The sequence below is a fragment of the Cibotium barometz genome, chromosome 3 (genome assembly GCF_041138505.1).
Source record: "Cibotium barometz isolate CiBa-2024 chromosome 3, ASM4113850v1, whole genome shotgun sequence".
Taxonomy (NCBI): Eukaryota; Viridiplantae; Streptophyta; class Polypodiopsida; order Cyatheales; family Cibotiaceae; genus Cibotium; species Cibotium barometz.
The window spans coordinates 13,759,575-13,773,780 of NC_141048.1; the positions used below are offsets into that span (position 1 = coordinate 13,759,575).

At 44.5% G+C, this 14,206-nt stretch overlaps 1 protein-coding gene across 4 annotated transcripts in view; it reads left to right on the top strand.

The window, feature by feature from the left end:
- Positions 1 to 14,206, top strand: part of SCPL51 (serine carboxypeptidase-like 51) — a 41,662-nt gene that overhangs the window by 2,496 nt on the left and 24,960 nt on the right. For all 4 annotated transcript variants that reach the window (XM_086773324.1, XM_086773350.1, XM_086773341.1 and 1 more), the window contains exons 7-10: positions 8,279 to 8,322; positions 8,405 to 8,472; positions 8,607 to 8,712; positions 9,933 to 10,132. In XM_086773324.1, the coding sequence (XP_086629450.1) occupies positions 8,279 to 8,322; positions 8,405 to 8,472; positions 8,607 to 8,712; positions 9,933 to 10,132 (418 nt within the window). The remainder of the gene's footprint in view (positions 1 to 8,278; positions 8,323 to 8,404; positions 8,473 to 8,606; positions 8,713 to 9,932; positions 10,133 to 14,206) is intronic.

Sequence of the window (14,206 nt, forward strand, 5' to 3'; positions counted from 1 at the left end):
ATCAGGACTAGAGTATCACGTGTCGATTGCCACGTGTGACTAAGGACATGGAGACAACGAGCTCTCCAAATGTTCCACATCGCAATCGCAGCAATCACCATAAAAACATCATCCCTATGCCAATGCTCCATCTGCAAGGCGTCTGGTGGAATCATACTAAGGTACCCCCGCCGATACCCCGTCGCCGTAAGCATGAGCACAGCATCGGTGCCCTCACCCTCAAAGAACACATGTGGTCCCGGCCAAGGAAGGAGCCATAACACAGATCCCCAACTGAGGAAACCTGCATGCTGACCAGCTCTGCTGAGTAGTAGAGCCACTGCTCGCCAAACAGAGGAAGCCACTGGACACGACCAGAGGCAGTGGGCCTGAGACTGATGATCACAGCATATACATATGGGATCATGGCCCATCAAGGCACCCCAAGTGCCGACCAGAGGTAGTGGGCCTGAGACTCCTGAACCTGATGATCACAGCATATACATATGGGATCATGGCCCATCAAGGCACCCCATCAATTCTTGCCTTCTGTATCTGTGAGAGGGCTTGTTTCATCATAGACAGGAGCACTTCAATTGAAACTCGTAAAATAATCAAACGCAACAAAGTTGGATGTGAATTATATACATATAAACAAATCGGGGGAAAGAGAACATATGGTGGTTTCCCATGGGACAGTTGCATCAGCATTACAGGATGCCAAGATGCAGAAATGGAGGCTGCTCGGATATACGCCCCAGACCCCCCATAACAGTAAGTGACATGGCAAGCCACTCATTGCCAATGGAGTGAGTCACAGATGGCACTTCATCATTGGGATCTAGCACATCAGGCCAGTATATCAACGTGTCCTGCGTCATTATTCTTGAGAAGACATGCACTTCAAGTAAGATCATCAACCAACGTGTGGTAAACAACTGAAACACAGGATCTATCAGCCGTTCCCATTTCCGTAATGACGCCTTTCAAAAATTTCCCCAGTTTTCGCCATCTCCCTCATGACACCTAGCATTTCCTCTCTGTACCCTCTGAATGTAGGTCAATAAATTTATAGTTCAGGGTATTTCTAAAACTTGAAAAAAGTAAAGTGAGACCTTGCCTCCATGAGAGTCTACTCACAAAGATTCAATGCATCAACTCCATCATGCACAGCAGACTAGTGCTATGGCATCCCCACTCACGTCATCCGCACCCAAGACTAGGGCAGGTTTATGCATAATTTTTCCAAGTACATCCATATGTTCCTGGTACTAGCCCCATCTGGTGATCTTGTGCATCTAGTCTTTCCTCATGTGGTGCCTTCTGCTCATCTAGCAACATCTCTATGCCTTTTCTTTGACCAATGTCCTTGTTCTTGATGGTACATCTTCATGGCTTGTCACATGTGTTAGACATCATAAATGTATACTTACCTTCTGCAAAAACTAGACACAAGCTAGTCAACAAACAAGTATGCATCATTCGCGCCTACTAGGTATTTCGGGTACTGGCCAGGTAGTCTGCAGCTTAGTGGACTATCACATGCCATAAATCCAATCATTGTCCACACATCAAAAACAACACACAAGTCAAAGATATTCAAACATACATCAATATGCAGTGCAAAAGTAATGATCCTCCTCTTCATGGATTGTCCTGTCTAGTTTCATCGGAAACCATGCTGAGCTATCTGGCTTCCGAGGAAAACCGCTCAGACTATCGCTCAAGGGCATCTTGTCACTAGGACCGCCCAAGAGCTCGCTCAAGGCCATCTAGTCACCGGGACTGCCTGAGAATTCATCAATAGTCATCTGGGCCATATGGTCCCATTGACCGCCCGACTATGAAATCCAATACAGTCATCTAGGTCATCTGGTCGCAATGACCACCCGACTGCAAAATCCAATAGTCATCTGGGCCATCTGGTCGCAATGACTGCCTGACTGTGAAGTACAAGATATCTAGCATTGTTGCCGTCAATGGGTCATCTGGCATCATTGCCTCTCCCATATACAAATCTTGCTCCTTGGGCTATGGGGCATCGTTGCCACCCAACTAGAGCATGTCCAATTAACCATTATAAGCAGAATAATAATCAATTCCAGTCCAATATATATATACAATGAAGAGGACTAGAGGTATAATCCCTTGAATCTATCTTGATCGCAAGACGACGATATACTTGTACTTCAAATATATCTTAACCAACCGCTTCCTTATAAGCTTCAAGTATATCTAGATAGTCCTTGAAGTACTTCTCTGGCATCCATTTCATATTAAATAGCGAATAATTCTCAAATTCCAAGAGAAACTTTCTGACCACGTCTTTTCTCGTTTTCTCACAGAGTGAAACACAATCTGTTCTGACTCTTCCTCCCTGATGGATTCTTCAATGCAGGCTTCTCTCGGGGTAACCCTGTACATGGTTTCCATAAATTGTCATGGAAGGCATTATATATCTCCCAGTGATCTGAAAGGTCCAACTAATAACACGGTTGATCTTCTTGGTTTCTTGAAAAGGTCCATATATCATCATTCCCTGACTTTGGTAATCCAAAGATAAAATCCATAACAATATTCTCCCATAGAATATTCAATGGGTGCAATAATCCTGCTAGCTTTTGTCGATCAAACTTTGACCTTTTGACAAAACATTCTCGAACATAAAACATAACGTTCTTTCTGCTAGGCCAATAGTAATAGCTTCTCCCAAGCTTGTGTTGTAGTCACTTTTGGCTTCAAGTCCTTGGTTACACATAAACAGGTTTACTAAAGAGTCTTTCTTGATGACAAGAAAAGTCGCAAAATTTCCATTCTACAACCTGTTCTAATACAATCCTTGAAATCCTCATTGAAGACTTTCATAGGCCACACCATGGCCCTCATGGTACAAGACTGCTCCAATGCAATCTCCTCTTGACAAACTTCCTGGCAAGATGTCAATCTAATGATCTTCCGATTTGTCTGGCTTCTTGCTTTGGCTTGTCAAGACAATTTGCAACCATATGTCCCTTGTTTCCACATTGGTAATACTTCCCTTCTTTGGCATATTCTTCACGTTACTCGAGGGATAATCTTCTTCGAAAGAGTGGGGGTTTGTCCCCACTCCCATTCTTCTTCTCATGAGAATCAGCTCTTGATGGGGATTGGTCTTTAAATTTCTTTCTTTGAGATAAATCCCGATTGTCGTTCTTTGTCTTGCCGTCCATCCAAGGCCTTGGCTTGCAAAGCTTTGTCTTGAGCTTCTTCCAATGTTTTTTAGTCCCGCCATGTAAACTGCTTGCATAAGCGTAGGTTGCAATCCATTGACAAACTTACGCATTTCCATTAGTGATAGAATGGGAGTATAAGAAGTAAACTTCAAAGAAACAGCTGAAAATTTGTTAAGGTATGATGCCACATTCTCACCAACTTTTTGCTTTACCTCATCCCATTCCTTCTGCACATCAGCTTCAAAGTTTGTGGGTAGAAACTTCTTATTGAACAAAGTCTTGAAGTCGGTCCACGTCTTTGGCTCGGTCCCTTCTTATACTACTTTTAGCCACCAATTCAAGGCGGTATCCTTCAAATGCATACAAACCATGCGAAGCTTTGACTTTTCGGAGTAGTCGTCACCTCCAAAAGCAGCATCAAATTGCTTGACAAAGGATAAAGCTTTTTGGGTATCCTCCTTTCCATGAAAAGCATCAAACTTGGCGCTCTTCTTTCCCGGCTTGAAGTCCATCTTGCCAGTTGATGAAGACTCCTTTGCCTTCCTTTCCCTTACTTGTCCCGAAGAAGCTGCATCTGAGAAAGCAGGCCTAGGAATAACCTCCCTGTTTCCTCCACGAGAAATAGACCAAGTATCTCTAGATCCTTCTACGATGGTGACTCCTTTGGCCTAAAGATAGGCTTCGGCTTCGGTGGCTCGATCCTTGATGAAATCTTCAAATATTTGAGTCGTTTAGTCCTGTTTCCTCTTGGTTCTCCAAGCAAGGACTTATTCGTCTCTGAGAAATCGCTTGAACTGCTGAAAGTCATGGTAGACTTTTGATGACCTTGGTTCCCATCCTGAAGTCCCAGATCGGCCTCATTGTTCCCTTCATTAGGCCCTTGGTATCCCTCTCTTCTTACCATGGTTATGTCACCCCAAGAAACCTTTTTTTCAAGAGAAATCCTACTCTAATACTACTGTTGTAAGCCCAGCGGGACGTACCGTGATAGATTCAAACACATGTCCAAGGGAGAGAGAGAAAGAGAGAAAGAAAGAAAGAAGTTGTATTAACGTCTACTAGAGGCCGAACTCGACCTATGAGACAAATCAATGTACAACTGTCAATGTCTTCTGGATGTCTAAAAAAAAAGGACAAAATGAACATGAGAGAGAGAGAGAGAGAGAGAGGCGAGAGAGGCGAGAGAAAGAAGGTATAATCTTGCACAGTACACTACACTGAGCGGGGAACAACCTCCACCCGCTTTTAGGAATTTATTCAGGAGCAATCCACTACCACGCTGGCCAGGATCAATACAACAATGAATACAAAAGCAAACAAATATAACCATGTAGAATCCGTAAGTCGAAGTCAGTGTGTCGAGGCACGAGATCTCTGATGCCGAGCACACCACACAGATGACCCACAAGAATCTCTCACCCGGCTAGTACCAGATCCAATATCCAAGTCCAAATCCATATCTAGATCCAAGTCCATGTTCAAGTCCAAGCTCCAAGCTCCAAGTTCAAGTCCAAGTCCAAGTTCCAAGTCCAAGTCGAAGTCCAAGTTCCAAGTCCAAGTCCAGATTCCAGTCCAAGTCCAAGTCCAATCCAAGTCCAGTCCAAGTCCAAGTCCAAGTCCAATCCAAGTTCAAGTCAAAGTCCAAGTTTAAGTTCCAGGTCCAAATCCAAATCCAAATCCAAATTCTAGTCCAAGTTAAAGTCCAAGAATCACTCGCTCATCCCATGAGTAATCTCCACAACTCCTACACCCTTATCGATGAAGAAAACCATGGAAAAGCTCTTTCTGGCAAGAAAACTAATATAAAACCTGTTTTAATGGTTTTCGGGCAATAAAATCCAAAAAGCAAATTTTTAGGGTTTTTGGAGCACTTTTAGGGTTTTTGAAATTTTCAGCCCGTACAGCTCCGCACATGTCCGTACAGCTCCATACACACATCCATATCAACCACGCATATGCCCATACAAGTCTAGGGCTGACCGTACATCTGAAAAGCAAGTTGGAGAAGGTGTTGATGGCAAAGAAGAAGCTTGCCATGATCATAATGATGCCCACACACACCCCCCACGATCTCCTGCATGATGCTACAAGAGAGTTTCAAGCCTTTTTATACTTGAAGAGGGCTTTGCTTTTTGCCAAAAGCTTAACCAAGATTGTGCTTTTGCCTTTTTCCCTTTGCTTTCCTCCACTTTATAATCACTTTTGTCAAAGTTCTTTAGCTTTGCTTTTCTAACTTCAGGGCCTTGCTTTTCGGCCCTGGAGCTGCTTTTTGAAAAAGCGGTTTTTGGTCCAGCTTAGTCTCCTCTTGCCAATGGTGCCCCTAGCTCACGGTCAACCTAGTTTGACTTTTTGCTTTTTCTTGCTTTTTGACCGAGACTGGTGCTTTTTCTTGAGAAAACCTTACGGTCCCTATCCCCATGCCTTCTTTCACTTGTCCGTTGTCCGGGAAAGGGTAGAGCTAGGAGGGCCAAACAGTTACATAACATAACCTTGAATTCAATCCATGTCTTTGGCTCGGTTCCTTCTTGTACCAGCTTTAGCCACCAATTCAAGGTGGCATCCTTCAAGAGCATGCAAACCATGCACAGCTTGACTTTTCGGAGAAGTCCTCTCCGCCAAAAGTGGCATCAAATTGCTTGATAAAAGATAAAGCTTTTTGTGTATCCCACTTTCCATAGAAAGCATCAAACTTGACACTCTTCTCTCCCGGCTTGAAGCCCATTTCACAGGTGGTTGTAGGCTCCTTTGCCTTCCTTTCTTTTGCTTGTCTCAAAGAAGCTGCGTCCGAGAGAGCAGGCCTAGGAATAGCCTCCCTATCTCCGTACGGAGCAGAAAGCTGCCCTAAACTCCATGTCAAATAAGCCCCAAAACTGGGCCTCAAATCAGCCCCCGAAGAGCTCTCAAATCAGCCCTGAAAACAGTCCATAAAAACAGACAAAAATAGCCCTTTGTTGTAGAAACCTGTACCATCTTCTGTACGGCTGCAACACCATTGTATAGCTGCTGTACCATCCGTACAATCACCATAGAGAGAAGAGGAGGTGTTGTACAGCCTCTGTACGGCCTGTGCAAAAGGGAAGACAAGGCTGTATGCTGTACAACCAACGCAACAGAGAAGAGAGAGAGAGAGAGTCTGCAGTCAGCCAGCCCTGTCAACATCTATGGAGGAACTCGACCAGCCCTATAGCATCTTTGGAGCAAGTCGGCCAATAGAGAGAAGAGAGAAACTCTAGGAGGGATGCACATGATGATAAAACAGCCCAAACCTGCTTTAATAGAGTTGACTAGCCCTATTTTTGAAGTTCTTTTCCCCCTTTTGGCTAAAAGTGGCTGAACCAGCCCAAAATATCCACTTTATGCTTTCCTAGGCTTGTACTCCAAGTTTTGGCCCAAAAATATCAACTTTATGCTTTTCTTGGCTTGATGCCCAAGTTTCATCTAGCTGCCTCGCTTGTCCAAGCCCAAAAATAATAATATGTCCAGCCCATCATTAATGATATGTGAACACATCGACTTATAAATATTATAAGTCACTTTGATGAATAAAATCCCATGCTGCTCATGCTGTATGGCCATCTTTCAGGCCAAACCATGCTAGTAAAATGCTCTAGCTTTCTTTTGTGGAAAATCCGCGTTCACACCTTGGTTCCAGACAATGTGTGAAACACTGTTCAAGACTGGTGAGAGGACCAAATTGGTGACATCCTCTCCGTCTTATAAAGCAGTTGTCTGCAACTGTATAAACCTGATACCATTGAGATATCCTTCAAGAATAGCAGATCCACTGCCAATCCATAATATTTCATAATCCATGCATTAAAGCTATAAATCCAGATTCCACAATCCGAATCCAGATACGGGCAACAAAGCCAACCGTATCAAGAAAAGAAACTTTATCCATATCCTGAGTCAACAATTCTGATAATAAGTAGACATAGGCACAATAGCCAACTATGTCTCAAATATCCATAAATCCATAAACCGCTTTTCTGAATGTTTAGGGATGCTGAATCCTTCCCAAAACATAAGTACAAAGTCAGCACCAAGGTTGCTAGCTTTGAGAAAGATCACACCATGTCAGGCTGCATCTGCCATACATGTAGTGTAAGAAAAACACACCATGTCATGTTGTATTTGCCATACATGTACTATCATGTCAACCTCCATAAGCCACACATGTTCTGTCATGTCAGGCTTCATAAGCATATACATGTTTCCGTCATGTCAAGCCTCACAAGTCACACATGTCCTATCATGTCAAGCCTCAGAAGCTACACGTGTCCTGTCATGTCAAGCCTCAAAAGCCACACATGTTCTATCATGTTAAGCCTCAGAAGCCATACATGTTCTGTCATAAGCACCACGTCAGCAGGGGAAGAAGCAAAAAGGAATGAAAACAATAAAAACGGATGGAAATGCAAGAAAAAATGGAATGAAAGGAAGGAAACGTAGGAGATAGGAGATGGACGAAAAGAAAAAACATGTGTCGAATCCTAAAACCCCCCAAACCACAAAATGGCCCAAAAACCCCGTGTATTGAGTATTTCTGGTAACTGTGCGCAAATTTCAGTGCAAACTTTGTTTTGTTTTTTTCTTTATCTTTTTTCTTTTTTCAACTAGCCTTAGGCCCAAGATCCTCCCATAGTTATCATTTTTTCACCGCCCATAGCAGGCGCTTTTTTGTCTGCCCATAGGCAATGCCGCCGAGGAAGCACCTCTATGGGGTTTTGAACCCACAACCTCCTGGTCCTAGACCAGCACCTTTACCACTTGAGCTATCACCTCATTAGCAACTTTGTTTTGTTTATGCAGTCATTGGATTGTATACTCACTTACTATTCCAAGTTATCTCCTTCCTACGCTCGCAGTGTCGGACATGTCATAATTCATTGACTATAGTAAGAATTTATGCATGTAAGGCCATAACTAGTTTTTAAAAAAACTTGCACTATATTCAAATCTTTTACCACCAAAGAATGGAAGTTTGTCCAATAATAGAAAAGCATTCAAAGTCCATTGGAAGGTGTAGCTCCTTGGGTTAGTCAATATATAAAGTTTATACATTGAATTTCTTTTAAATGTTACAGGGGTTGCTTTGGGTGATAGTTGGATCTCCCCACTGGATTATGTGGTAAGTTAGAGCAAGATTCTCACTCAGTACTTCCTCTGCTTGCTTTTCATTTTGACCCCTCTTTTATTATACTGCTTTGCAGCTTTCTTGGGGACCAGTCTTGAAATATTTCTCAAGGATAGATGAATATCAAGAGGAAATCATTAATAGGTATGTAAACTCCTCCACCCGCCACACACACCCCCCCCCCCGCCCCAAAAAAAAAACCACCCACACACACACACACCCCAAAGAAAAAGAGACATGGTTCTAAAGCATTATTGATGTGATTTATAATTCTCCAGGCAAGCCAAGATCATACAAGAAGAAATAAACAATGGCTCCTTTTTTAATGCATTTACGGGTTGGGAATCCTTGGAGAATACTGTGTTAAATCTCAGTAATAATGTGGTGAGCAAGTTTATTTCATTGAGCTCTTTTAAGTCCACATAAGCTGTATAAACATTGCATGATTTTCACATTTTGAGTGCCTGAAAAGCTACTGGTTTGCAGCTATCCTTTTCTACATTATGAATTCACCCGTACTCTTCTCTTACCTTGTTTTAATCAAGTGTTCTGGAAACTTGAGGGAAGGAAGAGGGCTAGGCTCAGAGGTATGATGCCCACGACCATGCTCTAATGGACAGCATCATGGGACCTGTTACACTGCAATAAAAGCCTTTTGTGAGACCAATTGCAAATACTGTCAGGGACGCTCCTCTCCTTAGTTGAGTCCTGCATGGTGGAGGCACCACTGTGGGTGCTGACACTAACAACAGATCTTTTTGTAAGTCCACTACTCTCACGACCTGATGATTCTAAAGAGATTAGTGTGGGCCCCTCTCATGTGTTATGAACTTCCCACCTCATTGATATAGTTTGAAAGAGGAGCAAAGCAGTCACCAGGAAATGGTGGACAACTATCAGAGTGTTAGATCAAGCAATTGGACTGGCAGGTTGGACTAAGCAATATACAAATAGCTTGAAACAAATATCCACATTCCTCATAAGTAAAGACATTCCTGCTTTATTTCAAAACAATGTATTAGGTCCTGCAGAAGTGGCTGAAGTTCAAGGCTTTGTAGGCAGTCTCATGTAAGGAAATCAGTCTCCATTAGATGACCAAAATTGCTCTCTCCTCTGGGGATAAGGGTGAGTAAAACCATCTGAGAGTGTGAAAGGACTCTCTAAAATCTGAAACACGCTTGAAACATTCACTTTAAGGAGGATCATATGGTAAAGAATAGTAAGGGAGTCAAGCCATCTCAGCTTCATTGAGATAAACAGTACATCCAAGGCTGCCTGCATCCCTCTCATAATGAGATGAGGACCATTAAGAATCACTGCTGTACTTTGTCTTCTGAATTTTCTATATTTAGACATTAGAATGCAACCAAAACACAAGTGCGACAAGGCACACACATGGTCCACAAAAACCAGTGGACCATTGCATCATCGCTTGCATGAATATACAAGGAGTATTTGTGGCACACGCATAACACTAAAGAAGTTGCCCCTAGAAGATCTACCCGTTATGTAAAATTGTGCTCAAAAGTTTTCAGTAGGTAAGACGAAATAGCACTGAATATGTGTCTGATTTTGCCTCACAAGCAATCTACGCAAAATTGCAGGATTTCTACAATTTACTTATTGATGAAAGCCAGGATACATCGAGCTCATCTCTATCTTTGCAAAAAAAGAGCTCCTTCCATAAATTTGGAGATTATATCAAAAAAGTGAAGTTGCTGAAGAAAATGAAAGTACCTGACTTAACATCCCTAATGAATGGTCCAATTCGAAAGAAGCTCCAGATCATCCCTGAAACAGTAATGTAAGAAATCTCCCTCTCTCTCTCTCTCTCTCTCTCTCTCTCTCTCTCTCTCTCTCTCTCTCGCTCGTTGGTCTCATAGGCCCATTGGGTCTTTGGTAGACGCTTAATATCTCTCTCTCTTTTTTTTTTCGTGAAATGGTGTTTTATATTATATGTAAAAAAATGTACATCAACCACATGGCTCACACAAAACCTATGGCCCCAAAGAAACCCCCACAAAAGATCCTCTAAAGGATCATGACCATGCAAACCTGTACACTAATAAGAAAGCCTCCTAGCCAAATAAGCATGCCAGATAAAAGCATCAAAGACCAGCCATGGTCAAACCTAAGAAAGTTGTTGCTACCCAGGGAAATCTTACATGTAAGAGTGGAGTACCGCGGTGTCCTATCCGTCCACGTAGAAGTAAAGACCTCGAATATCTTTAGAGAACTCTCAAATTCTGCCTGTGGGGAACTAAAGCCAAAGGCTACTTTTTATACTTAAAAAAGGTCTGCTGTTGAGTTCTTAAAAAAAGCCAATTACTTTCAGTTTTTTTTTCCCAAAAAAACTCATGCCCTTTTTTTCTAATGTGTGTAAATATATGAGTCCCCTTGTTATTAAAAAAACGGTCCCATGCTTTTCTAAAAACAATGTCCAGCTTTGTTCAAAAAGTCATGCCATGCTTTTTTTTTTTACATCATGCCTTTTTCTTGTGAGACCGAACACTCAGTTTTTTTTTTTTTTAACATTCTGTTTTGTCTTTTTAAAATTGAGATACGTTGTTTTTAGACTTCTTCCGGCTGCTTTTCCCTCTTGCGCACTGCTATTCATAAACTGTACGGACTATTCAGATGTGATCGTGCAGGTCTGACTCTGCTTTTGTTGCACACCAGTCCGTACATACGTTCAGCTGTGCATATTGTACTCGTACGACCCCTGTACCACAAGTACGGACTGTCCAGGCCTCTACCCAGAGTCTAGACCCACCACGTGTGTGGCTGTTGTACCTGTATGCACAGGCCCATACAACCTTGTACGGCTGTTGTACCTGTGTGCACAGGCCCGTACAACCTTGTACAGCTGTTGTACCTGGTGCGACCTCTGTACAGCCACCTGCCCCTAGGGTAGCCAGCATAGTCAAGCATGAGACTCTTCAAAAGAGGGCTCACTCCACACACAAACCACCATGATCTCTTCTCCCCTCTCTCACACGACTAGACATCCTTTTTCCCTATGCCAACCACAATCTCATGTAACATAGAGCAACAACTTGATAGCAAAAGCAACGATTCATAGGAAGAGAACGATAAGAAGCATACTCAGGTCTCTTGTGAGAGGTGATGTATACCCAGGCATACCTTTCAGCTTCTTGCGTTAGGGTTGGCTCTAATACCACTGTCAAAACCCCACGGATCTCCTCGTAGAGCGCTCTTGAAACACGACTCAAAACCTGCAAAACAAAGCCAAACAACGTGAGGGGTGCAAGCCTGACTCACCGCCCAACCATGATAGCTGTGGGTAAAGCCCACTAGTCCTGGGCGTCCCCACTGAGCCACGAGCTGAGCTAACTTGCAAGACGCACCGACCAATCTCTACCCCGTGACATCCCATACCTCCACGGAGCTACCCTCGCGAGCCTCAAGACTGCTGTCGGCCTCGGCTACATGAAGCAGGTGCATGTCTGCACTAGATCCAAGCTCCTGACCGTAGAGTTCTCGCAAAGACTCGCGAACTAACTGACCTTGGCCACCCTTTTATAGGCTCTTGGCCGGTCACCGGGCGTCCACACTTGGGCGCTCGCCCGTCCATACTTGGGTGTCCGTCCGCCCGTCAATCCATCCCTAGCCCAAATCGCCAATCAGCTTGCCTAGCTCTAAGCTTCCCCAAGCCTCAAAGCTAGTCTTGTGTGCGTGTTGCACACGGTAGATACACTCTGTGCACGTGACAGGCAAGGAGGAGTTGTAGCAGCATGAAAGGGTTGTGGAACGGCAACGGCAGCTATAGCATAATGGGCAAGGTTGGGGACTACCAAGGCGGGATGAGGAGTTTGTTGTTGATGGAGTTGACAAAACCCCTTGCGGTAGTAGCAATCTTTATCTTCATGTCCTCCTTTTTCACAAAAGGAGCAGTACCTCCTTTTTTAGCATTCTTGGATGGCGTGTGCAAGTGACTGGCATATAGCACACGACAAGCCCTTCTTGGATTCGTACTGAGTCTTCAATTCTTCAATCTCCCTTTTGAGTTGGAGCAGGGTACTTTCCTCGCTCGGAGGTTTCTGGCCCACTTTGAGTGCCTCCATCTCCCGCTTCAGCTGAGCCACCTAGTCATCTGATTGTGTCATTGTTGTATGTACAGAGACACCTATATCACGCTCAAACATGAGTCGTGCATTTTCAAGTTGGGAGGCTAGCTCCTGGAATTCCAACAATGTTGTTGGTGTGGGCCAACTCTCTCGAACCTTCTACTGGGTGGACCTAGGTAAGGCTTGTGTTAGCCACTGACGCACCATGAAGTCGCCAGGGTTAAGTCGGTAAGGCCACCAACACTGTGGTCCGGGTCATGAGTTCCAACACTCTCTCCCCTAGTAGCAGTTGGAGCTTCACTAGCTCTTGGAGAATGCAGTCCTCGTAGTTACCAACACCAAAGGTCCGAAGGAAGGTGTCCTTCAAAGTGGTCGATTGGAAACTGATTGAACCACTTGTCTACAGGACCTTAGAGAGTAGACGGAAAGAGCACCAAGAAGGCATCCTCCCACTCAAGACCCCGGCTCTTACAAATGGAGATAAACCGCCGATTGTGGTCATCCGCATCCTTGGCGGATGATCATTTGAAGATGGGAAGCTTGACGTTGACTCGGCCCAACACTGTGGAAAGTGGTTGGACCAGGAGGGTTGGCTTGGGACCCCGCATTGCCGAGGATGGGGTTACCAAGGTTAGCCGCCATAGGAAGAGGTGGAAGAGGGTCCCTAGGTGGTACGTAGTTGAACCGCTTCTCATTGTAACAACGTATTGAGAGAGGATCTTTGGATGGGCTGACTGGACTACCACGGGAGCGTGTATTGGGCATGCAAAGAGGACGCAACACAGAAAGAGGACAAAACGCAGAGGAAAGGGTGAGCTAACAGGACTCCCAGTCTCGAGAGTCTCACTAGGACAAATTTTAGTGTACCTGTAGGCACGACTGGTTACCTGACACACTACGTGGTGGCTCCTCTGGACAGTATGTCCGGAGTCCTCAATGCTCACAGTGCAACACAGAAGACACTATGGAACGGAACACAACACAAGAAGAGACGAGACTGCGAAACGAACGAGAACACTTGCACTACTCAGAGAACGCTGATACATGTCCTTCACTGTACCGTGCACACTCAACAAAGGTCACAGTGAAGAGAACGACATAGCTCAAGCTGATGACAAAACATAGGCACAAGTGGTATGACGGATGAGCATGAAGGATGTCCTTCAAGATGATGGTGAGGGATGCAGGATAAGGATGTCCTCCAAAATGGGATCAAAAGGACGTCCTCCAAGATGGGTCGAGGGGCCATATATGCCTAAGGCTCAGCCGGTGGCATCTCCTATCTTTGGTGGATGCCTTGAGGTGGCAACGTAGCCTTTCGTAGAATCTCCTATCCCTAGGAGATGTCGTTGGAGTGTCAATCAGTGCCGTCAATGCCGTTGGAGCCTTCAATGTTGCGTGCACCTCTTTGTGTCAATTGTGGTGGTGCGTCTCCGCTTCAGATCTTGGCGCCTCCGTTGACTCACTGTGATGGTGTGACACTATTGCGGTGGACAATCTGAGTACGGTGGACAGTCCGTGTGGGGTGGACACTGTGTGCGGTGGAGAGTCCGTGTGGGCACCCTTGGTGGCTACAGCAAAGCAATAGATGAGTCTTCACGGAGATGCGGGCTCGTGGCTTAGCCCAGCTTTTGAGGACAGATTTGCAGCCAGTTTACTATGAGCTTGGGATCATCTCAAGCGGGCCCTTCAGCAATCTAATCCAGTAGCCTCCGAGGAGCATCTCCAATAGACCTTGATCTGGAACCCCCTGATCTGTCTACCTAGTGGTCACATGTTAGGGCTCACCC